The 25,778-nt window shown below is 34.0% G+C and overlaps 1 protein-coding gene across 1 annotated transcript in view; it reads right to left on the reverse strand.

The window, feature by feature from the left end:
• Positions 1-25,778, reverse strand: part of LOC122490476 (protein eyes shut homolog) — a 175,250-nt gene that overhangs the window by 13,528 nt on the left and 135,944 nt on the right. Inside the window, 1 exon segment of the mRNA XM_043593171.1 lies at positions 8,983-9,148. Within this exon segment, the coding sequence (XP_043449106.1) occupies positions 8,983-9,148 (166 nt within the window).

Below are 25,778 nucleotides of genomic sequence, written 5' to 3' on the forward strand. Positions count from 1 at the left end.
GCTCGAACTCACGGACCGTGAGATCGTGACCTGGCTGAAGTCGGACGCTTAACCGACTGCGCCACCCAGGTGCCCCAAGAACCTATTATTTTTTATTAATGGTGTAATATTCCCAGGTACTGAAACAGCATAGGGGACTGGATATAGTTTCTTTTAAACATAACTAAACCTCCTAGTAAAGGGACCAATAAAATTTATTAGGTAGATAATATTTGCCACAGAATCCTAGTAAGTAGTCCAATTTTAGAATTGCTTATGGTTAACAAACCTAAAATCTATTGTTTGTGAGGCATGACTTCCCAGAAAATATTATGTAGGCTATGCAACTTACAACTGAATTATAAAGTAGAGATGGTTCACAAGCTGAAATCTTCCTGCCATGTGCAAACTTATTTAGACATCTTATGTATAACTCTGGAAAAGAAGAAGCTAGGAAGCCTTGCAGAACGTTCCAAACATTTTCAACCTTACCAAAGTAATTTAACTGCTAATAACTTTTGACATTATAAAAATTATTACTAAATTAGTCATAAACTAATCAATGCATGAGATTATCAGCAGAACAGCCACACAAGAAGAAAATATTAGTAACTTTCATGATGTCAATAAAAATCATATCTTCAATGTGCTGAGATAAAATGACTCAAACTTGGCTATGCTAGCCTATATAATCAATTGATAAATTTTCCTTTCTATTTTATGAAGGAGTTTACATAGTATTAGATGTAACTCTTTATTGAATATTTGGGAGAACTTTGATAAAGACAATCTATTTTCAGTGTTTTTCTTTTTGGAAAGATATTTTAAAACTATTCAATTACTTTAGAGATTGTACAAATATTCAGATTTTATATGTATTATTGAATCAGTTTGTCAACTAGTGTTTTTCTATGAATTTATCTATTTCATTTAAGTTGTCCAATTTATAGACACAGAATTTTCTATAATGATGTACCTGATTAAACATTTGGATTTGACTGAAATATCACCCCCTCTTCCTCTTAAAGCCTCAAAAAGGAGGTAATGGAAAATAAAAGTGTTAATTCACAGGGAACGAGAAGGGAGGCAACAGTGAGAAAATATTTTCTTGAGCAAGTTTTCAATAAATTTAAAGAAGTTGAAAAGATGGTGGGAATATAGTGAGTAAATTAGCAGAATGGCAATAATCAAAACTCTAATTACAGGGCATACTTATAAAAAATCGTCTACTTAGCAGAAATCTTAAGATTTTTAGGACTTAAAAGTGTCTGAGAAAATAGTAGTCTGGCAACAGGGTGATTAGTTGACACAGCTTTTCTCTCAAATCACAAATGCAGATAATTATTCTGACCCATCACTCACCTCCCTGCTGGCCCACAAACAAATATTTGTCAAGGTTTATTCTCAGGGGAAAGAGGATCTTAGAGGCTCCTGCCTCAAAGGATATCAAGCTCATTAGGATTACCCCATTGAATGGCCAGCTGTCAACTTACAACCCTCTTATAGAGCTGCCACTTATCAAAAACCATGTTCACATGGTAAGCTTCCAATAAGTCTTGTTAGGTCATTGCCATTAAGTATGATCATCCAACATTTGGCAGAAAGATTCCAAATAAGAAAGAACAAACCATAATTAAAAATACTTACAGAAACTGAGACACTGAATGGAGGAGAAAAATTTAAAACCAATCAAAACTATAATATTCTTAGAGTTATATAAAAAAGTTATATTATCTATACAAAAGGTGGAATGTTATGGTAATTTACAACTTTAGACAATAGTAAAAATGTCTAGAAAAGTACAATGTAATAAGAAATAAACACTAGTTCTCATATATTTGAGAGAGTAGATTAGAAAATAGGACAAAACAAAAAGAAATGGAAAAGATGATAAATTATGAGAAAATGAGATCAATTCTGGGGATGCAATATCAACTTTTTGGACTCAGAGTTACAGAAATAGGAAACAGAAAAGAATTATTAATGCAATAATATAGCGATTACCTAAAAACTGAAAGACACATGCTTCCAAATAAAGGGTTTATCAAGTGCTTACACATGAACAAGAATACGATCATGGGAATGTAAATTGTTATAGGAGGTATATGATCCAGTAAATCCACCTTTGAATATTTATCTAAAGTTAACAAAAATAGTAACTTAAAAAGATATATGCATCCCCATGTTCATGAAGAATTATTTACAATAGCCAAGGCATGGAAGCAATCTAAGTGCCCATCAGTGGATGAATGGATAAACATGTGTGTGCATGCACAAACACAGTCAGACATAAAAAAGAAGAAAATTGTTCTGTTTGCAATAACATAGATGGAACTTAAGGGTATTGTGCTAAGTGAAATAAGTCAGACAGAGAAAGATAAATACAGTATAATTTCACTTATATGTGGAATCTAAAAGGGGAAACAAACAAACACACATACTCATAGATGCAGAGAAGAGATTGGTGGTTGTCAGAAGAGGGGAGTAGCAGATGGGTGAAACAGGTGATGGTGATCAAAAGGTACAAACCGCCACTTAAAAATAAATAAGTCCTGGGGGCGCCTGGGTGGCGCAGTCGGTTAAGCGTCCGACTTCAGCCAGGTCACGATCTCGCAGTCTGCGAGTTCAGGCCCCGCATGGGGCTCTGGGCTGATGGCTCAGAGCCTGGAGCCTATTTCCGATTCTGTGTCTCCCTCTCTCTCTGCCCCTCCCCCGTTCATGCTCTGTCTCTCTCTGTCCCAAAAATAAATAAACTTTGAAAAAAAAAATTTTTTTTTAAATAATAAATAAATAAATAAGTCCTGGAGATGCAATTAATGTATTGCATGGTGACTATAGCTAACAATACTGTATTGCATATTTGAAAGTTGCTAAGAGAGTAAATCTTGTAAATTCTCATCACAAGAAAAAAAAATGTAACTGTGTATTGCAATGGATATTAACTAGACTTCCTGTGGTGACTGTTTTTGCAATATATACAAATATAGAATCATTATGTTCTACATCTTAAACTAATATAGTGTTAAATGGCAATTATATCTCACTTATACAAATTTATAATTCGCAACATAAGTCCCAACATAGTGAAATTTCAGAACACTGGGGCAAAGAACATAGAAAAAAGCTTCCAGGGAGATAATTACAAGATGGATATAAAAAATCAGGAGCTCAGTCAGTTAAGCATCTGACTTGGTTTCACTTCAGATTATGATCTCATGGATCATGAGTTTAAGTCCTGTGTGGGGCTGTCAGTGAAGAGCCTATTTGGGATTCTTTCTCTCTCCCTCTCTGCCCATCCCCCATTCCTTTGTGTGTGCTCTCTCTTTCTCCCTTTCTTTCAAAATATTTAAAAAGTATTTAAAAAATCAAAAGGTGGCTTAGTGTATACACAATTTCACACTACTGGATGCCTTCCTTTCTTTTCCCTGTGTCATATATCTCATAGATTGTCATATAAGTACTAGGAGTATTATATAATCATTTCTGTATCTGTGTCATTCTTTTCCTCAGATGGCCGTTGGTTCCAATTATAATCTTGCACATATATTACTTAGTATGTGGATGGGAAGCGTGTGTGATGGGAAAACTAAGTCAAAAAGTATAAACGGTTGTAATATTGATGGATATTGCAAAATTACCTTGCTCAGCTTTTATAGTGATTTTACATTTCACAAGCAATGCATAAAATCACTCAAATTTTTTGCCAGATTTATTTATAATTGAAAAAGTATCTACCTATTGTGTTTTTAAAATTTGCTTTGTTCTCTTTATGAGTAACGCTGAACACTCTCTCATACATTTAGGAATACTTTCTATGCCTCTGAACAGTTTTTGTTTATTTGACTGCTTCTACGATGTCTTTCACAGACATTTTTGCTTGTATTGTAATCAAGTGACCAGTTTTTCTTTCTGGCAACTATATTTTGATTGGTAGCTATAAAAGGTCTTCCCCATCCAAATTTAAAAAGTAATTCTCCAACATTTTTCTGATATTTTTATCATTTAAATCTTTATATTTAAAACTTTATTGGTATGAATTTAACTCAGGGTATGCTTAGTAAGATATAAATCAGACTTTTTTTTCCAGATGATTATCAAGTTGTTCAACCCCAATTATTCAGTAATTCTTATTTACCCTAATGATTGAGATGGAAATTTTATTAGATGTTCATTTTTCTTCATGAGTTGAATTTATATTTGAACATTGTATTTTGCATATTTTTGACTATCAGTGCAATTGTACAATGTTCTTCATTAATGAAGCTGTATACATTTGACTATTTGGCAGAATGAAATCTCTACCCCACAACCAACATAACGTACTCTTACACAGTATGCATGGCATTATTTAGTTAGTTTTCCAGGCAGACTTTAATAAATAAAACAAACACAAGAACATTGTTGTTATTTTGTTGAAATCTTAATAAATATGTGAATAATATGAAGAGTTGAAATCTTTAATACATTAGGTCTCCTTTCCAACAGCATGGTATATTTTTAGAATTTCCTTTAGATTTTGTGTCTTTGTAACTATACTGTGGCAATATACAAAGTTTTCTTAATGTAGAACTTACATAACATTTTTGTTAATTTTAGTCCTGGGTATTTTCATATTTTCACTGCTGTTTACAGGAAATTGTTTTTCCAATTAAATCTTTAATAGTTCTTATCTATATATGAAAGCCACTTATTTTTATTTAATAATTAATTAACATAATCCTGTTACCGTACAATTTTTTTACAAGTGATATAAGTGAAAAGCACTAAAATACATTTGGTTTTTAACACTCAGATTTCTTTTTTAAATCTTGAATTAAGGCCTGAAATTATTAAATGGAAATAGAAATAACAGCAGGTATTTAACAAAAGACTTGAAAGTGGAGCAGTGTGGTAGGAAAAAGTACTTTTGATCAAGATTGCTTTGGAGATTCAGTATTTGCCATTCTCCCAACAATCATTACAAAATATAAAAGTCATTTAAATGAGCAGATTATAATTATTACAATATTTTATAGCAGAAATAAGAGCCACTACTTGTAAAGAAAAAAGGGGGAATTTGAAGTACATATTGGTTTGCCATACCAATTCACATCTCGGCACTCGTTATTTATTGACTTAGAAAAAAAATACTTCACTATCACATATTAAATGTTGCAAATGTGTTTTAAATTTGGTTAACTAAGCTGTAATGATCACAAGCTTTAAAAAAGAAAAGTATTCAGAGAACCTATCTCTTCATTTTTGCTATGATTTCATCTTTTCTTAACCATAATTCATATTATCTTATTTCACTTCACAACTCATTATCCACTCTGTCAGTATCTCCTTTTCTCAAACCTAATAACACACATAATGAACATAGATGATGACATTGAAAAGAAACAGTGCATGTCAGCTCTTTCTCAAGTTGTGCACTGTAGACCAATTGTCCTTGAAGGGGCTTCTTTTAATTAATTATCATCCCTTCTTTGTAGAGCAATCATATTGGCAAGAATTGATTGGGCGTGTAAGACACTTCATTTAGGTGGTAGAAAAATCTCTTAATTAAAATAATTTTACTACTGGTAAAATTAATGCACCCCGTGCAAATTTACCAGCTTGATTTTAATGTTCCTCTTCAATTATATTTTATGAGAAGAGAAGGAAATGAGATCTTAATAGAAACAAGCAGAACAAAATAAGTATTGCATAAAATGTAATTATATTTACATACTTTTTAAAATTTATCCTAACTTCTTTTTTGTTTTGAAAACTTGACTGGGAGAAGTTGCTTGTTGAATCTTTGTACTGACATTAAAAAGGAATTGGGATAGCTCTATTTATTTATTGACTATTGAGTTTCATCACACTGGCTTCTTTAGCTTGGACAGCCCAAGTAATTTAGATTCTCAGATGTGGAAGACACATACTTCATCTTTTTTGTAATAATTAGCTATGTTCATTAAGTTCTGAACATAGTTCCATGAAAGGATAATGACTAAATACACTTATATTACCTTGATGATAATTGCTCAAAGTTGATTTATGCATGAACAATTTTGACTTCATATTACCCCCATGTCTTAAAAGTGTATTTGTTTTATTTTAAAGTAAACTTACTTTACTTTGTCATTCATAAAAGTATGTTTACTCAGAGATGATTTATCCACAAACCATTTGATTTCCTATTACTCCTCCTATTTTTCCTAAAAAATATATTTGCTATTTTATTTTTGTGAATATGTTCCCTGTAGCCATTTTTAGTTCCAAAGAATTTTAATGTTTAAAATAAATGAAGTGTACACATGCATTATTCCTACTTTGAGACAAAGAAAAATAGAGTATAAAAATGATGCAGGCACTGAAGTCCATGAACTGATTTGGCTTTAACAGCAGATTATGTTTCTCATTCTGTACATTAGAACATTTGGGGAGGCTTTAAAGATCTATGTCCAGTTCACCTCAATTCCACTTTGATTGTTCTGTAATGGAAGTCCAGCAGTAGTAGATTTTGAAAGTTCCTTAGGTGATTGATTATATTATGTGCTCAAGGTTAAAAACCACTGAGCTAACGTACTGCCTAAATAGTCCTGAGACCAGCTCCATCAAGTAACTTCTCTAACCTAAGTGGTTGTTTGTTTTGTGTTTGTTTGCTCTTGTTTGTTTTGTGTCATTTTTAAAATAGTAAGTATTCATAACACAACCTCCGAAGTTCCTTTTAGCACTAACATAAAATAATCAACAAGTCATTGCTCTCTTCTACCACTTTTGGTCTTACGTGTGATTTGCTTAATGAACCGATAACTATTTTTGTCATTAGGGGTTGTTAACTCTCCAGAATATCATTTTATGAGCATCATGAAATAAATTATCATGTCTACTGTCTAAAAAGCTAATTGTTAGTTTACTTCAACACTGTTTTAATGTAATAGTAGTGTTGTAAGTGCAGCTGCTGTCAGTTGAATAAAATAAGCCATTAGTTGAGAACAGATATATCAAATCTACTGATTTTCTGATTGTTGGCAAACTATCATGCCAAAATATCATTGACAGAGGAGTCTTTAAAAGATTTAACTGAAGTGTCATACAGTTTTAAGAATGTGGATCAATTTGCATGAATTAAGTCAAATAATATACAAAGTATAACCATAGAACAGAAAATTATGTTTATCAAAACAATTTTGAAACAAGAACTGCCATTGTATAAAATAATTAGAAACATATTTGATAAAATATGTGTTGGAATTATTTCATTTCAAGTGTGAAACCCAGAAATCTCACATTCCTGTTGATACCTCTGTCACTTGCTCTCTGTATTCAATCCATAAACAAGAACTTCCATGTATTTCAATCTTCAATCCCCTCACAATATGACTGCTCTACAACTATCAATTTCCTTGTCTTGAATCTATTTCTACACTTGATCATTTTTTTAAATGTGTCAAACTCTACAGTGATTTTTTTTTTAATTTTTTAACCTTTAATCATTTTGGAAAGACAGAGACAAAAGTGTGAGCAGAGGAGGGGCAAAGAGAGAAGGAGACACAGAATCCAAGCAGGCTCCATGCTCTGAGATGTCAGCACAAAGCTCGACGCGGGACTCCAACTCACAGACCGTGAGATCATGACCTGAGTAGAAGTCAGACTCTCAACCCACTGAGCCACCCAGGCGCCACTCTACACTGATTTCTTATGCCTTTTAGAATAAAAATACAAATATTTAACCCAACATTTTAGTTCTGGCATTGCGCTCTCCCCAAGTCTTATCTCTACTCTTGTTCTCAGAGTTCCAGCCAGGTCTTCAAAGGATTCATCTCTTCTAACTTAGCAGAGGTTTTTGTTGTTGTTGTTGTTGTTGTTGTTGTTGTTGTATTTTTGTTTGTTTTGTTTTGTTTTGTTTTTTGTTATTTAACCCACTTCTTTGGGGGTATGTTTGACATATAAAATGTTGCAGATATTTAATGTATACAACTGCATGTCTTTGTAGTTACATATAGATCTGTGAAACTATAATCAAAATCAATTGTCATAAACTTATCCATCACCTCTAGAACTTTCTTCCCACCCCAATTTTTTGTTGCTTATTTTGTTTCTTTTTTTCCGTTTGTGGTAGGATAATTTAATGTAAGATCTACCCTCCTAGCAAAATTTTAAATACATAACATAGTATTGTTAATCATAGGCCCTATGTTGTACAGTAAATTTCCAAAACTGCTTTATCTTGCATAACTGAAACTTTATATCCTTTGAAACTTAGTGTTTTAAATTTTTTTTCAACGTTTTTTATTTATTTTTGGGACAGAGAGAGACAGAGCATGAACGGGGGAGGGGCAGAGAGAGAGGGAGACACAGAATCGGAAACAGGCTCCAGGCTCCGAGCCATCAGCCCAGAGCCTGACGCGGGGCTCGAACTCACGGACCGCGAGATCGTGACCTGGCTGAAGTCGGACGCTTAACCGACTGCGCCACCCAGGCGCCCCGAAACTTAGTGTTTTAAAAATTTAATTCCCTCAATCTAAAATGCACTCTTCTCCAACTTCTCTACCCTGGGCTCATTCTCTGTATCTCTGTTCAAGAGGCATTTAATCATGGAAACCTTATCTACCTCCCAAGTTACTCTTCCAATTGCCCATGTATTTTTCTCTTTTTTTTTTCCTTTGGTTATAGGCTTTCATGAGAGGCTATTTCTTTCTATAGGAACATTTTATTTATTTCAGTTTATAATAACATACTTATCATTGTATGTACCCAATAATTCCCCTCCAAAAAATAGATCTACAAGAGTAAGGAATAGCTCTAGTTTCCTTCATGACTGTGTATCTGTGCACCAAGCAGAATTCCTGGATTGTAGTTGGTATTAGGCATATGTCTATTATAGGAACAAATCAGAGAGCTCAATTACTAAATGCATTTTTATATTATTTTGTGTTTTGAGATATAAAATATTTTATATAATTGAAAAATGAATACTTACCTAATAAATTTTGCAGTGATTCAAGCAAATTAAAAAAAATATTGGATTACCTTTAAATCCCAGTTGCCACACATATTTAGACTGAGGAGGATGAAGGACTTTGTCTTGGCAAATATCATGGCTGATAGTTCCACAGTAGCAGGGGTATAGATGAATTAAGCAAACATTCTTCACAAACCAACATGAGTATCTTGTGCACTCTGAAGTACATACATACTAGAAAAGGAAGGAATGCAAAATGATATACACCCTTTTGAAATATGTTTTATAAGTATTTTGCTTATAAAATATACAGCTAATTTCCAAAAGTACCAATTAAAGTTTATAAGACATACCTTTTATACAACTTTTTGCTTATTTCTTCTATTCTTTTAAATTCTCTTTCTGTACCATCTTCATCATGTTCATGTTCAAAATACCTATGTTATATTCTTTTGGCTGGATTGACTCATTCCTCAATCTACAACAGTCCCTTACCCTCCGTTTCCTGGAATGTGTGTGCGTGTGTATATGTCACATATATGTCTCCTAGCTGTGTGTTAGCCTGAGATTTCATACTGTTGAGCACACTTCCAGAGTGGCGCAGACACCATGACCATCCGGGGATCCCACTGTGGCCAGGAGGAGTCCCTGACCAGAAGGGCATCATGAGGAACTCTGACCAAATGCCAGGGGTCAGATGGATTCAAAACAGCTGTGCCAACTACTCTGCCCTGACCCCAGAGCTTCGTACATGACCCAGTGCATGCCCCACCCTAGAGCTGCCCTTTCAATGACTGTCTCTGACAGAGCCGCAGGGTCTGGGGCATCAGGCCAGTCAGTGCCTCTGGAGAATCCCAGGACTGGTCCCCTAACCGAAGGCACGTCACAGTGCCAAGAGATGCCCCACTTAGCACTCACACCTTGTCCAGAAGGAAACCAACTGGCAGAAAGAGCATAGTGATTATCTATTTTCTGAGATCTACTTGTTCAGCTACCACACAGATCTAAGTTAACTGGGCCTTTTCTCTGAAGAGAGGACAATTTCTGTGGCATATGCATATGTATATATGTATGTTACACTTTAAAAGTAACTATGGTATTAAGAGACACACTATTTAAAGCACACATTAACCAACAGGATTAACACAATGAATTGCCAAAGTACTGTTTGAATTTGTTGGGTTTTTAAATTTTTTAATATAATTTGAAAATATTTTAATATAAATAAAGCACATTTTCCAATATGATTTGTCTATGGTAATCCCTAGTATCTTCAAAGACAATTCATATCTGGTTACATCCACAATGAAATTAATAAAATTTAAACAATTTCAAGTCACACTCAAGTCATCATTAAGTTTTAATACATGCTACTTTACTGAGGTTTTGCAATGAGATATATCAATAAGACAAATGTAAGTCCTGGAGGCAGACTATTATATATTCTGTTTAGAGCATACCCTAGTTTAATTGCTACTTCTCCAGACTTTCAATGAGCAAATCCCCATAAACTGGCAAAGGGAAGAACAGCTGAGTCATGGAGCACAAAGAATCATAAACATCTGTAATTTCCTTTATGCAATTACTACACTATATTCTCTTTGTATTCATGGTTTCAAGTCATGATGACATTTTACCTGGATTTACAATACAATTTCCTAATAGCTAGACAAAGTGTGAATCTTAAAGTATAAGTCTCTATAATGATTAATAAATGGCCATGTCACTAACTGAAATCAACACTAAAAATGAGAAATAATAACATGGAAACATTAATTAAGGAAAAGTAGTCATTCTGAATTCGCATGGACATGGCTACTAATATAATACTGCCTATTAAAATACTATTTTCTTAATTCTCATAAATTTAAATAGATATATAATTTAATGATTCAGAAAATTTGTATGACCAAATCAGTGTTTTTGTAAAACTCAGTTACTCTAAAATAACCTCTTTTACATTGAAGTTAATTTCCACTAGAATGAATGGTTCTTTCTGACGTTATCTAAAATTCCACAATAAGCTCAGATGACATGGTGATATTAATTTTTCTCATCAATTTTATTTGGTCTCATGAGCATTAAAAAACGTTCATATGGAAATGCTCACTTATTTTATTTTTTAATCTCCCCAAATTAACATGAGGAATTAATGCTTTAAAATAATCCTTGGGTTTTTTTAAATATATATTTTTAATGTTTATGTATGAGAGGGAGAGACAAAGGGTGAGCAGAAGAGGGGCAGGGAGAGAGGGAGACACAGAACCTGAAGCAGACTCCAGGCTCCAAGCTATCAGTGCAGAGCTGGACACGGGGCTTGAACCCACAAACTGTGAGATCATGACCTAAGCTGAAGCCAGGTGCTCAACAAACTGAGCCACCCTGCTGCCCCAATAATTCTTAATTTTAATACTCCTTCTAATTGAATTCATGTATAAAGTAACAAATATGTGTTAGAAAAACCTTTGGCAGTCTGGAAATAGATTTCAACAATTATACGTTTCCAACTTCATCTATGAAATAGAAACATGACTATTTCATATAAAATGGCTTAATGTGTTGTGTTAGAGTGGATTTAGGGTGACCAATTCAACTGTTTACCTGGGACTTTACTTTTTTAGCACTGGAATGCCTGTGTCTAGTGAAGGCACTCAGTCCTATGCAAACTGGAATGGTTAGTTGCCCTAAATGGATTATATATGCAAAGTATTATTCCTGAGATAAAGGTGAATGAGGAACAGAGCTACAGCTGGCATGTGATGAGTGAAATGATCTTCTGTTGGTTTAGGCCTCTGAAATGTGTGTGTGCGTATGTACCTGTGGGGGTTAATTACCACAGCATACTCTCCCTAACACACGTATCAAAAGTTTCCTCCATATAGAGGTGAGACTAAACTCCTTTTCTGAGAATTTTTCAAATTTGAAATATCCATCACTTGTATTAAATTGGCCCTTATCCTACAAAATATATAGCTCATATTTCTCTAAGAAAATTAATATTACATTTATTGGAGTAAACAGTAGGTGTTTGTAAATTGCTAACAAAATATATAGAGAAAATTGCAGTGTCAATGTACCCTGTACTTGACTGCCCAGTTTATATATAAAAATTGAAAACAGCAAAAAAAATCAGCATTTGCACTATTTCTTTTGAAAGTGAGTGGGGTACCAGGGGCGGGGATATACAGACATGCATCTGGAAATAAACTTCTATCTTATTGTTGACAGTGAACTAATTAACTGGCACATATTAGAAAACTAAACTTGAACTGACTTTGAACTTCAATAAGCTTGTGAGAGCATAATTTTGGTAAGCAAACAGTGAAATTAAAACAATCATGAAATAGTTTCATATGACAGTAAAACGAAGCAAGAGAATCAAGGGAATTGTCCATAAAAAGAAAAGCAATCTCTTTTTTTGCATCCCATGTCAGTATATGTTATATCAGAAAGGAGCAAATTTTGCAGTACCAAAGTTTTGTGACTTTTATTTGACTGGCACAAAATACATATTCATAGCAATTTTATAATCCTAACCAAATGATTTAACATCTCATATATCAAATGTATTTGATGATGCTTTCCTTAAGGCTTTTCTTTTTTTTATAAAGGGAGACTGATCTTGACTGATAGTATGAAGAAGCTTTAAAAACAACTGTAGATGTTGATTTCTTATTTTAAGAGCCACATTTCTTAGGCAAGATAATGATTTCTTTTAGATGTTTTGCTTCTCTTGCTGTATTATCTTAAACTTCTCTCTTTCAAAGAAACTATATCCCTAAATTATGCCTTATACCTATGACTGCAACATCTGTAATCCTTGATGATTCTATGTATATTTATTTTAAGCATTTACCAATTTCTATAAACTGTATAAGAATATGTAGACATGTTTTTCTTTTATATAATAAAAGATACTAATAATAGGGATAAGGGATACTCCACCTTTCTCTTTTGCTCTGTGTGTGTGTGTGTGTGTGTGTGTGTGTGTGTGTGTAAGGGGGGGAGAAGTAAGTGTGTGAGTAAGGTGAAAGTGTAGAGTGATAAACACATATATTAAAGAAAATCTCAAAGAAAAATCTCAAATGAACTAAGATAAAAGTTAGCAGAAGAAAAGAAATAATAGATTATAGCAAAAACAAATGACACAGAAAATAGGAAAACAATAAAAGATGAACAAAACTAAGATTTGATTTCATGAAATGATAACCAAATTGACAAATGTTTAGCTAGACCAAACAAGGGGGGAAAAAGGAGTTCCAAATATATTAAATTATAAATGAAAAATAAGATATTACAACTTATACCATACAAATAAAAAAGATCATAAGAGACTATTATGGGTAATTATGTGTAAACAAATTGAAAAGTATAAAAGAAATGGATAAACACCTAGAAACATATAATTAAACAAGACTGAATCATAAAGAAATGAAAAATTTGAACAGAAAAAAACAGAAGAGTAATCAAAAACCTCCCAAAAAAGAATTTACCAGGACCAGATGGTTTCACTGGTAAATTTAACATTTAAATAACTAATACCAATCCTTCTCAAACTCTTCTCAAAAATAAAGAGAAGGAAATGCTCTAAATTCATTTTATGAGGCCAGCATTACCCTCATACCGAAACTAGACTAAGACACTGTAAGAAAACTACAGGCCAATATCCTAGTGAATATAAGTGCAAAAATTCTAAACAAAATATTAGCAAATTCAACAGCACATTAAAAGATAATACATTGAGTAAAATTCATGATTGGTTATAAGGATGGCTCAATGTATGTAAATCAATAAATGTGATGTACCGCATGAATAAAATGCAAGATAAAAATCGTATGGTGATCTCAATAGATTCATGAGAGGCATTTGACAAATTCGACATCCATTTATGACAAAAACTCTCAAAAAAGTGGGTATAGAGGAAATGTATCTCAACATAATAAAGATCATACATGACAAACACACAGCTAACATCATACTCCATGGTAGAAGTTTGCAAGAATTTCCTGTAAGATCGGGAGCAAGACAAGGGTTCCTAATCTCACCACTGTCATTTAACATACTAATGGCAGTCCTAGCCAGATAAATCAGATAATAAGAAATAAGTGTCCTTTACAACATTATTCACAATAGGCAAGATATGGAAATATATCTCTATTTTATTTATTTATTTATATTTTTTTTTAATGTTTGTTTATTTTTGAGAGAGAGAGAGAGAGAGAGAGAGACAGAGCACAAGTGGGAGGTCAGAAAAAGAAGGAAACACAGAATCAAAGCAGGCTCCAGGCTTTGAGCTGTCAGCACAGATTCCCACGCCGGGCTCAAATTCATGAACTCTGAGATCATGACCAGAGCCAAAGTCAGACGCTTAACTTACTGAGCCACCTAGGCACCTCTGGAAATGTATCTATTGATCAGTGAGTGTTTTTATATTATAATGTGTAAGACGTATATTATATAATGTGAGCACATAATTCAGTCATACAAGAAGGAGAAAATTCTTCCATTTCAGAAAACATGAACTTTTATAGCATTATGTTAAGTGAAATAAGTCAGACAGAGAAAGGCAAATACTATAGGATCTCACTTGTGTAGAATTTACAAACAAACCAACCAACCAATAGAAAACTCATAGGAAGAGCAGATTGGTGTTGTTTTGGGAGGTGGGGGGAAATGGGCAAAAGTTATCAAAGAGAACAAACTTCCAGTTATAAGATGAATAAATTCTTGTGTATTTGAAAGTTGCTAAGAGAGTAAATGTTGTAAGTTTTTACCATACATACCCAAAAATATTGTAACTACATGAGATTGATGGTTGTGTTAACAAACCTCATTGTGGCAACTGTTTTACAACAAACATTTGTATCAAATCATTATATCGTACACAAACTTATGTAATGTTATAGGTCAATGATATCCCAATAAAGCTGTGAGAAAAAACTATGCCTAGGTGTATTTTACTATTTGGGAGTAAATAAAATATTAAATTTATATAGAATATATAAATATATATAAATAATATATGAACACACATATATAATGCATAATATAAATTTGTTTATATTATAAATAATTATATAACATATATTATAAAATAAATATATAATACATTATTAAATATATATTATCTATATAAACATATTTATATATTTATATAATAAACAATTATTCTTATAAATATAAATACACTTAATAGAAATATTTATGTGTAAGTAATAATAATATATTATCTAGAAAATAAATTATCTTTAAGTATTAATGTGTTTATGTAGCAGGAGACATGCATCCCATCAATTTTTGGCTTTTTACATTTTTTTTAGGTTTTTATTTTAATTACAGTTAGCTAACATACACTGTTATATTACTTTCAGATGTACAATAGAGTGATTCAACAACTGCATACATCACCCAGTGCTCATCAAGAAAAGTGCACTCCTTCCTTATTCCCCATCACCTATGTAACTCATTCCCCACCCCCTCCTTTCTGGTAACCATGTTTGTTCCCTACAATTAAGAGTCTGTTTCTTGATTTGTCTCTCTCTCTTTTTCCTCCTTTTCTCATTTGTTTTCTTTCTTAAATCCCACATATATGAGTGAAATCATATGGTATTTGTGTTTCTCCTACTGACACATTTTGCTTAGAATTATACTTTCTAGCTCCATTCAGGTCATTGCAAATGGCAAGATTTCATTCTTTGTTGTGGCTGGATAATATTCCATATGTATCTCCGACATCTTCTTTATATCCATTCATCAGTTGACAGACACTTGATCTGCTTCCATATCTTGACTACTGTAAATAATGCTTCTATAAACATAGGAGTGCATGTATCTATTTCAATTAGTGTCTTTGTATTCTTTGGGTAAATACCCAGTAGTGGAATTACTGGATCATAGTGTACTTCTGTTTTTAACTTTTTGAGGAACCTCCATACTGTTTTCCCCAGGGGCTGCACCAGCTTGCTTTCCACAATGCAAGAGAATTCCCCTTTCTCCACATCCTCACCAACATCTGTTTGAATTAGTATTTTTGCATTCTTTGGGTAAATACCTAGTAGTACAATTGCTGGACCATAGTGTAGTTTTATTTTCTACTTTTTGCGGAACCTCCACAGTGCTTTCCAGAGTGGTTCTACCAGTTTGCATTCCTACCAATAGTGCAATGGGGTTCCCTTTTCTCCATATTCTCACCAACATCTGTTGTTTCTTATGTTGTTGATTTTAGCCATTCTGACAGGTGTGAGATTACATCTTATTGTAGTTTAGATTTGAATTTCATTGATGGTAAGTGATGATGAACATCTTTTCATGTATCTGTTCACCATCTGGATGTGTTTTTTTGGATAAATGGCTGTTCATGTCTTCTATTTATATTTTAATTGAATTATTTCTGGGGGGGGTGTTCAGTTTTATAAGTTCTTTATGTATTTTTGATACTAACCCTTTATCAAATATATCATTTGCAAATATCTTCTCCCATTCCATAGGCTGCCTTTTAGTTTTGTTGATCGTTTCCTTTTTTATGCAGAAGCTTTTTATCTTGATGAGGTCTCAAAAGTTCATGTTTGATTTTGTTTCCCTTGAATCTAGAGACATGTCTAGTAAGAAGATGCTACAGCCAATGTCAAAAGAGGTTGCTGCCTATGTTCTCTTCTAGGATTTTGACGGTTTCCTGTCTCACATTTAGGTCTTTCACCCATTTTTAGTATATTTTTGTAGATGGTGTAATTGGTACAGGTTCATTCTTCTGCAGGTTGCTGTCCAGTTTTCCCAACACCATTTGTTGAAAAGACTCTCCTTTTCCATTGGATATTCTTTTCTGCTTTGTTGAAGATTAGTTGACCATATAGTTGCAGGTCCATTTCTGGGTTTTCTATTTTGTTCCATTGATCTATGTGCTAGTACTATACTGTCTTGATGACACAGCTTTGTAATATAGCTTGAAATCTGTAATTATGATACCTCCAGCTTTGCTTTTCTTTTTCATGTTTGCTTTGTCTATTCAAGGTCTTTTGTGGTTCCAAACAAATTGTAGGATTATTTGTTCTAGCTTTGTGGAAAATGCCAGTAGTATTTTGATTACGGATTGTATTAAATGTGTAGATTGCTTTGGGTAGTGTAGACATTTTAACATTTGGTCTTCTGACCCATGAGCATGGGATGTCTCTCCACTTCTTTGTGACATCTTCAATTTCTTTCATCAGTGGTGTATAGTTTCAGAGTACAGGTCTTTCACCTTTTTGGTTACGTTTACTCCTAGGTATCTTAAAATTTTGGAGAAGTTTTCAATGGAATTGTTTTCTTAATTTCTTTCTGCTGCTTAATTATTGATGTATAAAAATGCAATGGGTTTGCATAGATTTAATTTTGTATCCTGCAACTTTACTGAATTCCTGTATCAGTTCTAGCATCTTTGTGGTGTCTGGGTTTTATAAATATAGTATCGTCATCAAAAAATAGTGAAAGTTTTACTGTTTCCTTACTATTTTGAATGTCTTTTATTTCTTTTTGTTGTCTGATTGCTGTAGTTAGGGCTTGAATAAAAGTGGAGAGTGACATCCTTGTCTTGTCCTTGACCTTAGAGGAAAAGTTATCAGTTTTTCCCCAGTAAGGATGATGTTAGCTTGGGTTTTTCATATATGGCCTTTATTATTTTGAGGTATGTTTACTCTCTACCCACTTGTTGAGGGTTTTTACCAAGCAGGGATGTTGTACTTTGTCAAATGCTTTTTCTAAATATATTGTGAGGATGATATGTTTGTTAACCTTTGTTTTCTTAAAGTAATGTATCACGTTAATTAATTTGTAAATATTGAACCACCCTTGCAATCCAGGTATAAATCCCACTTGATCATGATGAATGGGTTTTTTTTAATGTATTGTTGAATTTGGTTTGCTAGTATTTTTGGAAGATTTTTGCATCATGTTCATCAAGGATGTTGGCCTGTAGTTCTCTTTTTCAGTGTTGTCTTTATCTGGTTTTGGCATTAGGTAATGTTGGTCTCATAGAATGAATTTGGAAGTTTTGCTTACTTTTCTATTTTTTTGGAATAATGTGAGAAAAATACATATTAACTTTGTTCAAATGTTTGGTAGAATTCACCTGTGAGGCCATCTGGTTTTTGTTGAGTTTTTTGGTTCAATTTCTTTGCTAGTTATCAGTCTATTCAAATATCCTATTTCTTTCTATTTCAGTTTTGGTAGTTTATATTTCTAGGAAATTATCTATTTCTTCTAGGTCGTGCTATTTGTTGGCATAGAGTTTTTCATATTCCCTTATGATTGTTTGTATTTTTGTGGTGTTGGTTGTTATTTCTCCTGTCTCATTTGTGATTTTATTCATTTTAGTCTTTTTTTTTTCTTGATAAGTCTGGCTAGAAGTTTATCAATGTTATTGATTTTTTCAAAGAACCAGCTCTTGGTTTCACTGATCTGTTTTACTGTATTTTTTAGATTCTATATCATTTATTTATGTGCTAATCTTCATTATTATTTTCTTCCTTCTGTTGCTTTTAGGCTCTGTTTATTGTTCTCTTCCTAGCTACTGTAGGTATAATGTTGGGTTGTTTGAGATTTTTCATGCTTGAGGTAGGCCTGTATTGTTTTAAACTTCTCTCTTAGGACCACTTTTGTGGCATCCCAAAGGTTTTGTGTTTTCATTTTCATTTCTTTTCATGTATTTTAATTTCTGCTTTTATTTCCTGGTTGATTCATTCGTTGCTTACTAATCTGTTCTTTAACCTCCATGTATTTGTGGTCTTTCAAGATTTTACTTGTGTTTGACTTGTAGTTTCATAGCACTGTGGTCCAGAATAGATATATGGTATGACATCAATCTTCTTGAATTTGTTGGATCTTGTTTTGTGGGCTAATATGTTATCTATTCTGGAGAATGTTCTGTGTGCACTTGAAAAGAATGTGTATTATGCTCTTTTAAAATGGAATGTTTTGAATACATCAGACCCATCTCCTCCCATGTGTCATTCAAAACCATTCCTTCCTTGTTGATTAGTTAGATATATCCATTGATGACAGTGGAGTGTGTAAAAGTCCTTTAATATTACTATATTATTGTCAATAGTTTCTTTGTTTGTTATTTACTGTTTTATGTATTTGTGATCTCCTATTTAGATGTATAAATATTGTTGTAGCTTTTTTTTGGATTGTCCTCTTTTTTATTATATAATGTCTTCCTTTGTGTTACAGTCTCTCTTTTAAACTTATTTTGTCTGATATAAATATTGCTACTCTTTCTTTTGACATTCATTTGCATGATGAATATTTCTCTGTCCCCTCACTTTCAAACTGTAGGTGTCTTAAGTCTAAAATGAGTCTCTTGTAGGCAGCATATAGAGGGGTTGTATTCTTTTTTAATCCATTATGTTAACCTATGTATTCAGATTGGAATGTTAAGTCCGCCTATATTCAAAGTAATTGCCGATAGACATATTTATTGCCATTTTATTTGTTTTGTGGTTGTTTCTGGAGATTTTCTCTGATCCTTGTCTTCTCTTTCATGGTTTGCTGATTTTCCTTAGTAATACATTGGATTTCTTTCTCTTTATTCTTGCATAGTTATTAGTGGTTTTTGATTTCTGGCTTGTATATAACCTCTTCTGTATTATAGCAGCCTATGTTAAATTGATGGCCATTTAAGTTTGAACCCGTTCTCTCTCCTCTCCTCTCCACATTTTAGGTATATGTTGTCATAATTTATATCCTTTTTATTTTGTGAGTTACTTGACTGATTTTTTACAGAAATATTCATTTTTACTTCTTTGGTATTTCCTAAATTTATACTGTCACTTTCCACTCAAATTTATACTGTCTCTCCTTTACACTCAAAGAGTCCCCTTTAATATTTCTCACAAGGCAGCTTTAGTGGCCATGAACTACTTTAGTATTTGTTTGCCTAGGAAGCTCATTATCTCTCCTTATATTCTGAAACATAGCCTTGCTGGATGGAATCTTCTCGGTGGAAGATTTTCCTTATTCAACACTATGAATATATCATGACACTTCCTTCTGACTTGGAAAGTTTCTGCTGAAATATTCCCTGCTAGCCTTACGGGTTTTCCCTGCTTTGTTACTCTCTTGGTTACTGCTTTTAAAATATTTTCTTCATTACTATGTTTTGCTAATTTAGTTACAATATGTCTTGAAGTGGATCTGCTTTCATTCATTTTGGGGGATTTTCTGTGCCTCCTGGATCTGGATATCTGTTTCCTTCCCCAGATTGGGGAAGTTTTCAGCTATTATTTTTTCAAATAAATCTTCTGTTCCCTTTTCTCTTTCTTCCTTTTCTGGAATTCCCATAATACAAATGTTACTATGTTTTATGGAGTCACTGAGTTCCTTAAGTCTAGTCTTGTTTTGCATAATTATTTCTTCTCTCTTTTGTTCAGCTTGATTACTTTCCATTATCCTGTCTTTTAGGTCATAAATTCATTCCTCTGTTTCTTCAAGGATTCCATCAAGCATGTATCTGATTTCATTTTTTGAGCCCTTTATATCTGTTATATTATTCCTTATCTCTGCGTTAAGTCTCATAGACCTCCTCCACTCTTGCAATTCCAGTGACTATATGATCATTACTTTAAATTCTCTATCAGGTATGTTATTTATATCTGTTTCACTTAGATGTCTGGCCAGGCCTTGTCCTGTTATTTCATTTGAGGTAATTTCTTTTGTCTTCTCATTTTGTCTAAGTCCTGTGCCAGTTTCTCTGTGCTAGAGAAGTCACTCCATTTCCCGTTCTTGAGGGTAATGGCCTTATGAAGAAGAGGTCCTATAGTGAACTGCTGTGTAGTGCCCCTGTTTCTCAGAGCCAGAGCTTCTGGAAGTGTCTCCAATGTGTGCTGCATGTGCTCTGCTATTTTGCTTAGGTGCTTTATCCTTGAGACCACTCATCTTCAGAACTCTCTTTGCCTGTGGTAGCCAACATTTGGTTCCTGGCCTGAATGTGGCATGTTTTAACTAGTTGTGCTCTGATCTGTTTGATCTGTTTGTGAAATCAGCCCTATTGCCACTGCAGCTAGAACTGAGGCTCCACACCACTTCTGTCTCAGGAGATGTGATATGAGCAAGGGTTTGGGACAGTCTTCTAGGTGAGAAGCCTGCTGTGCTGGAACAGAGGCAGACATGACTGGGAAGAGTGGTTTCCACAGGAAAAAGGAGGTTGGTGTAGGCTAGTTGGGTAGTAAGTGTAGGCACTGTGCTGTTTCCTGCAATTGGCCCTGTGCTTGTGCTCAGGCATGAGGAAAATAAATGTTACCAGGCATGAGGAAAATAAATGTCCTTTGTTCCTAGAAGGATCTCTCCATGGATACTACCTCTCTGGGATGTACTTGGAGACAAGGGATAACTTCCCCATGGTGTGCCCCAGGCACTCTTCAGATTGTTGTTTCTATACTGTATGCCCTACCTTTTCTCCAAGAGCAGCACAATGCTCTCTGGGCTCTATCCTAGCCAAGTCCCTTGACCTTAAAACTCCAGGCTTTCAGCCCTGGTGATTGCCAGAAGTCACAAAATTCAGACCCTCGTGAATTCTAAGCTAATGGCAATAGGGACTCCTTTTCCCTGTGAGCTCCTCTGTGAGTTAGTCTGTATCTTGCCCTACTCCATATCTGCAGCTCCCCACCACAACAGCCATAATCCATTTCTCCCCTCCAACCTGTCTCGATATCTCCAACCTTCTTTGATGTAACCTCTTCTCTAAATTTAGTTGTGGAGTTTTTCTGTCAGTCTTCAGGTCAATTTTGGGGGTATTTAGGATAATTTGATACTTATCTAGTTGTATTCATGGAAGGAGGTGAGCCTGGGGTCCTCTACTCCTCCGCTGCCATCTTCCAATCTCTCCCTATCTTCCCATCATTAAACATATAGATTTTGTAACATTATTGTATGTCAGTATCTATGACAGTAGGGTAAACTGTAATATTCTCTGAGGCTATCCTGTCCCCTAATGTATTTATTTCCCCTGAAAGACTTTTGTTTTTAAACCTCTGAAACACAATGATTATTAAACTCCTATCATCTCTTTAAATTAAATGAAGAAAATTGGAAAATGTGTGGAAAATCTTCAAAGAGTAAAGTCATTCTTTTATGTTCAATCAGTCCCAAACAACTATGAAAATGATTGGATTATCTTTACTTCTATATCAACTTCTGGCTACCAGGCTAAAAATGTAGTTAATGAAGACACTAAACCCCACTGATTGCCTCTCACACATTTTATGGCCTTGAATGCCAAATATCATTCAATTTCAGAAATGTATTTGAAAGTCTGAGAAAAAGAAGAAATGATTATCTTTATCATTTACAATAATGTTAAAATTCCCTTTTTAAAAGTTGTTATCTTCATCTTTCTTTCATAAGCTGGATAACATTCATTTGTCTCATTATATGATCAACCAAATGACTGTGAAAAAGCAAAATCCCTATTGAAGTTTTCATCTCAGCTAAATTCAGTGACACTTTTTGTAATAGCAGTATAACTTTAAATAAAAACATAATTTACTTAAACAGCTTCAGTTTTATTTTCAAGTTAACTTATATTCACTCTATGCTTTTTTTGCTATAAATTTCATCTTTTCTAGAGAAAGAACAAAATCTCAATTCCCTTAAAATGTATAATTTTGGGGGTGCCTGGTTGGCTTAGTTCGTTCAGCATCTGACTCTTGAATTCCACCCATGTCATGATCCCATGGTGCATAGGTTTGCACCCTGCATTGGGCTCTGCGCTGGCAATGTAAAGCTTGCACTTGGGATTTTCTTTCTCTCTCCCTCTCTCTCTCTGTCCTTCCCCCACTTGTCTTTTTGTCTAAATACATTCTGATTTAAACAAATATATGTGTAAATATCTTTTCTATCTTTAAAAAAAGTATTGAAATAAATCTTTCCTCTTCAAAAAAACTTAGGTTTTCCAGTGTCATTTTTTTATAATCATGTTTGCCTCAATGATTTTATTTCTAACAACTTAAATCTTAAATGTTTTCCCAGATAAGTTATTGAATATATTTTCACAAATAGGTAGATGTGAGTTTAAGGCTTTAACTCTTGGTCCTCATAGAAGAGATCAAGTTGGACAATATTAAAAATATTAAACTTCACCATGGCATCCTCTTGTGGGTGATTCTAGGTACTTTTATAAGTCCTTCAGGTGTTTCTTTTTTTTTTTCAATTTTGGCATTTTTTAATAGTGAAAAAGTATAAATGAGTCAGTTTTCTAATTAAAGGTTAATTAAATATATTATATAAACGAATATTATGCCATCATTTAAAAATAGTTAATTCTTGGCACAAAAACAGACACATAGACCAATGGAATAGAATAGAAACCCCAGAACTAGACCCACAAACGAATGGCCAACTCATCTTTGACAAAGCAGGAAAGAACATCCAATGGAAAAAAGACAGCCTCTTTAACAAATGGTGCTGGGAGAACTGGACAGCAACATGCAGAAGGTTGAAACTAGACCACTTTCTCACACCATTCACAAAAATAAACTCAAAATGGATAAAGGACCTAAATGTGAGACAGGAAACCATCAAAACCTTAGAGGAGAAAGCAGGAAAAGACCTCTCTGACCTCAGCCGTAGCAATCTCTTACTCGACACATCCCCAAAGGCAAGGGAATTAAAAGCAAAAGTGAATTACTGGGACCTTATGAAGATAAAAAGCTTCTGCACAGCAAAGGAAACAACCAACAAAACTAAAAGGCAACCAACGGAATGGGAAAAGATATTCGCAAATGACATATCGGACAAAGGGCTAGTATCCAAAATCTATAAAGAGCTCACCAAACTCCACACCCGAAAAAACAAATAACCCAGTGAAGAAATGGGCAAAAAGCATGAATAGACACTTTTCTAAAGAAGACATCCGGATGGCCAACAGGCACATGAAAAGATGTTCAGCGTCGCTCCTTATCAGGGAAATACAAATCAAAACCACACTCAGGTATCACCTCACGCCAGTCAGAGTGGCCAAAATGAACAAATCAGGAGACTATAGATGCTGGAGAGGATGTGGAGAAATGGGAACCTTCTTGCACTGTTGGTGGGAATGCAAACTGGTGCAGCCGCTCTGGAAAGCAGTGTGGAGGTTCCTCAGAAAATTAAAAATAGACCTACCCTATGACCCAGCAATAGCACTGCTAGGAATTTATCCAAGGGATACAGGAGTACTGATGCATAGGACCACTTGTACCCCAATGTTCATAGCAGCACTCTCAACAATAGCCAAATTATGGAAAGAGCCTAAATGTCCATCAACTGATGAATGGATAAAGAAATTGTGGTTTATATACACAATGGAGTACTACGTGGCAATGAGAAAAAACGAAATATGGCCTTTTGTAGCAACGTGGATGGAACTGGAGAGTGTGATGCTAAGTGAAATAAGCCATACAGAGAAAGACAGATACCATATGGTTTCACTCTTATGTGGATCCTGAGAAACCTAACAGGAACCCATGGGGGAGGGGAAGGAAAAAAAAAAAAAGAGGTTAGAGTGGGAGACAGCCAAAGCATAAGAGACTCTTAAAAACTGAGAACAAACTGAGGGTTGATGGGGGGTGGGAGGGAGGAGAGGGTGGGTGATGGGTATTGAGAAGGGCACCTTTTGGGATGAGCACTGGGTATTGTATGGAAACCAATTTGACAATAAATTTCATATATAAAAAAAAATAAACTTAAAAAAAATAAAAATAGTTAATGCTATCAGGAAAGAGTTACTGATATTTATAATACACAAATGTGTGGAATACCATATATGACACGGTTTAAAGCAAGATTCTATTTTTGTTTAAAAGAAAATATAGCTAAACATAGAAAAAATACTATGTACATATCTATCTTAATAATTAGTGGTATAAAATATACACCATGGGGCGCCTGGGTGGCTCAGTTGGTTGGGCAACCGACTTCAGCTCAGGTCATGATCTCACGGTCCGTGAGTTCGAGCCCCGCGTCGGGCTCTGTGCTGACAGCTCAGAGCCTGGAGCCTGTTTCCGATTCTGTGTCTCCCTCTCTCTCTGACCCTCCCCCGTTCATGCTCTGTCCCTCTCTGTCTCAAAAATAAATAAATGTAAAAAAAAAAAATTAAAAAAAAATATACACCAAAAGGTTAAGAATTATCTTTTCTAGAGTGTTGATATGGTAGAAAATTTTTATTTTTATCTCAGCTTTTCTGTGTTTTTATAGTATTTTCTTACAAATTGACATGTATTACTTTATGTTGAAAAATTGCTGATTTAAAAATGAAAAATAATTCTCTTCTTGTTTTGTATGTTTCTTCCACCTTTCTTTTTTCTTTTTTTAACTTATTTTTTTAAGTTTACATCCAAGTTAGTTAGCATATAGTGCAATAATTATTTCAGGAATAAAATCCAGTGATTTATACCCTACGAATAACAATCAGTGTTCATCCCAACAAGTGTCCTCCTTAAGGCCCCTTGCTCATTTAGACCATCTTGCACCCACAACCACTCCAGCAACCCACAGTTTGTTCTCTATATTTAAGAGACTCTTATGTTTTGTCCCCCTCCCTGTTTTTGTATTATTCTTGCTTCATTTCCCTTTTTTTCATCTATTCTGTATCTTACATTCCACATATGAGTAAGGTCACATGATATGTGTCTTTCTCTGACTAATTTCACTTAGAATTTAAGCGAATACTCTTGTTCCATCCATCATTGTAGAAAATGGCAAGATTTCATTCTTTTTCATTGCTGAGTAATACTCAATTGTATATACATATCACATCTTATTTATCCATTCATCTGTCGATGGACATTGGGGCTCTTTCCATACTTTGGTTATGGTCTATAGTGCTGGTAAAAACATTGGGGTGCATGTGTTC

This window comes from Prionailurus bengalensis, chromosome B2, assembly GCF_016509475.1.
Source record: "Prionailurus bengalensis isolate Pbe53 chromosome B2, Fcat_Pben_1.1_paternal_pri, whole genome shotgun sequence".
Lineage (NCBI taxonomy): Eukaryota > Metazoa > Chordata > Mammalia > Carnivora > Felidae > Prionailurus > Prionailurus bengalensis.